The 2,599-nt window shown below is 57.4% G+C and overlaps 1 protein-coding gene across 1 annotated transcript; it reads left to right on the top strand.

Moving 5' to 3' along the window:
- Positions 1 to 224: 224 nt before the first annotated feature.
- Positions 225 to 1,405, top strand: LOC108524958 (membrane-associated phosphatidylinositol transfer protein 2-like; the record flags this gene model as incomplete). Its single annotated transcript, XM_017866035.1, has 2 exons — positions 225 to 558; positions 1,310 to 1,405. Coding segments are annotated over exons 1-2 (391 nt in total), but the record flags the coding sequence as incomplete, so codon positions are not given.
- Positions 1,406 to 2,599: the final 1,194 nt, after the last annotated feature.

Below are 2,599 nucleotides of genomic sequence, written 5' to 3'. Positions count from 1 at the left end.
GGACACATTGCTTTGGGAGGCCCCTCCACTCTAATTATAGAACCACTATGAGCTTGTGAGAACATCTGTGAGCCAGTCCCCTTATTTTACAAATGGGGAAACTGAGGCACAGACAGGCAGTGACTTTAGTCTGACCTGCAACATGGGTGCAGCCTCCCAAAGCCCCTGCCTGGGCCCACACTCCGTGCAGGCTCCTGCGCTGACCTCCTTCCCTCGTCTCTCTCCCTCTCCAATCCCTGTGGGGCACAGGACTACGGAGGGTGATGGTGCGGGCTCACCGGCAGGCCTGGTGCTGGCAGGACGAGTGGTATGGGCTGAGCATGGAGAACATCCGGGAGCTGGAGAAGGAGGCGCAGCTCATGCTTTCCCGTAAGATGGCCCAGTTCAATGAGGATGGTGAGGAGGCCACTGAGCTCATCAAGCATGAAGCTGCCTCGGACCAGGCCTCTGGGGAGCCCCCGGAGCCCAGCAGCAGCAACGGGGAGCCCCTGGTGGGGCGGGGCCTCAAGAAACAGTGGTCCACATCCTCCAAGTCGTCTCGGTCGTCCAAGCGGGGAGGTGAGCCCCTGCGCCACCTGCCATCCACACTCAAGGTCCCTCACCGCAAGGCAGCCCCACCTACTGCTGGATCACTGCACCTCCTCAGAGTCCTTTCCCATGGACATTGAGGCACCAAGCCCAGAGGGAGTCAGAGCCCTGGGCTAGTCCTCCCACACGGGGAAGCCTGGGCCCTGCCCCAGCAGGCTCCCCAACACTTCCCCTCCATGCCCAGGGAAGACAGTGCTACCCATAGGAGCCAGTGGAGGTGGCTGGGCTCCTGCAGCGCTGTGGAGGGACTACCCCTCCTGATGGGGACCCTGGGAGACTTCAGACCCTGAGAGAAAGGATCAACCCAGGCATCCTGGGTGGAGCCAGCTTCTCCAGCAGGCAGGCCTGGCTCATTCATCTCCCGCCTGGGCCCTGCTGTGGCCAAATTTCAGGAGTTTGCTCTTGGTCAGACTCAGGTCAGAGGCCCAGGAGTGGACCCAGGCCTGTCTGACCCCATGTCCTGGGATTATGTCTGTCATGCTTTTCCCCACACATGCTCCCCAGGACACGACTGCCTTGTGCCAGGCAGACAGGAGATGACCCTAGGCCGCTCCTCACTCATTTACCCACTTCATTCTTTTTGGAACCTTCCTGGCTCCTGTGGCAGCCTCTGCGATGCCTGTCAGGCCTGTGGGTTGCCCTCCCAGCCTCCTGCCAGCTTGGGGCAGCCTCTGGGCCCTTCTTCTCCAGTGGGCAGTCATTCTGAGGTTTTGCCTTCCAGCGAGTCCTTCCCGCCACAGCATCTCGGAGTGGAGGATGCAGAGTATCGCCAGGGACTCGGACGAGAGCTCAGACGACGAGTTCTTCGATGCGCACGGTAGGCAGGCAGCACCCTGCAGTCCTTGGGGCCTTCCTGGGCGAGGTGTGGAGGGGTCTGAAAGGGCTTAGGGTGTGGGTGTGGACTGATACGGGTGTTGCCTGTTACTGTTCTATATCCGATCCCTCCTCCTGCACTGTCCCATGGTGTTTGGGGTGGTGCACAGAGGATGAGATGAAGTCATCTTGTTCCCTTGAGTCTGGGATCTCAGGCTTACCCTAACCTGATATCAGGATGTGCTGTGGGCCTGGCAGATGGGGAGTGCGCTCTTGAAACCCCAAATAAGGATACGCCATCAGACTACAGCTTTATTCTGTATGTGAATTTATTTCCATGGAAGCATAACTTCTTTTAATTTTCTAATTTTTTGTACTTACCTTATTTTTTCTTGATTAAATTAATACCACATCTAATGTAGGCACTTTAGGAAATGCAATAAGCAGAAAACATGTGAAGTGCCCATTTTCCCACTTGTCCCAAAATAAGCGCATGACCACACAGCAGATGCACCACCTGTGCCAGGAAGAGGCATGCATACAGCGCTCGCCTACTTCATGCCCCAGCCATTCTGCTCCAGGAAGCTGGAGGGGCCAGCAGGTGTAGGGGTTGGGGGCTTGGGTCCCTCTGCAAGCCAGTGGCTGAGCCAGCCCGAAGTTCACACAGCAAGTCAGAGGCTCAGAAAGGGACGGGGGCGAGCCCGTAGGCACTTAGCAGACACAGGCAGCACCAGATCTCATGTCACCACTGTGGCTTGGAGGGGCACAGGAGCCAAATAAAGTGGCATTTTGGTTAACTGGCCAGCTGCCATCAAGGGAAGGAACCTGGGGAGTCAGTGTCCAGGCAGAAGAAAGGTGCCTGGTTTGGCCCTGGGACTGGAGGACCTAGAATGGTGGCTGGGGACTCCTGAGCTGGCCTCTGCACCAGGGGCCTTGCCCAGGATGGAGAAGGGGCCTCTTGGCATCTCACCCCTCCCAGGTGGCTCTCTGACACTGATGAGAGGAAAATACATATTTAACGTAGAAAATGCTATAAAAGAGATAGCAAAGCAGGAAGTGTCAGGGCAGCAGTGTTCTGGGGAAATGGGCCCAGGAGCCCATCCAGAGCTGGAGGAGGGCCAGTGAGTGCCAGAGTCAGACGGTAGCCACGAGCCTGGTGGTCCTGGGCAGAAGTTCTCAGAGGAGCAGAAGCAGGAGT

Source organism: Rhinopithecus bieti, unplaced genomic scaffold (genome assembly GCF_001698545.2).
Source record: "Rhinopithecus bieti isolate Rb0 unplaced genomic scaffold, ASM169854v2 repeat_35842, whole genome shotgun sequence".
In the NCBI taxonomy this organism is placed as follows: Eukaryota; Metazoa; Chordata; class Mammalia; order Primates; family Cercopithecidae; genus Rhinopithecus; species Rhinopithecus bieti.
Note: the sequence above shows the minus strand (reverse complement) of the source record. Positions and strands in the feature narration are given on the sequence as shown.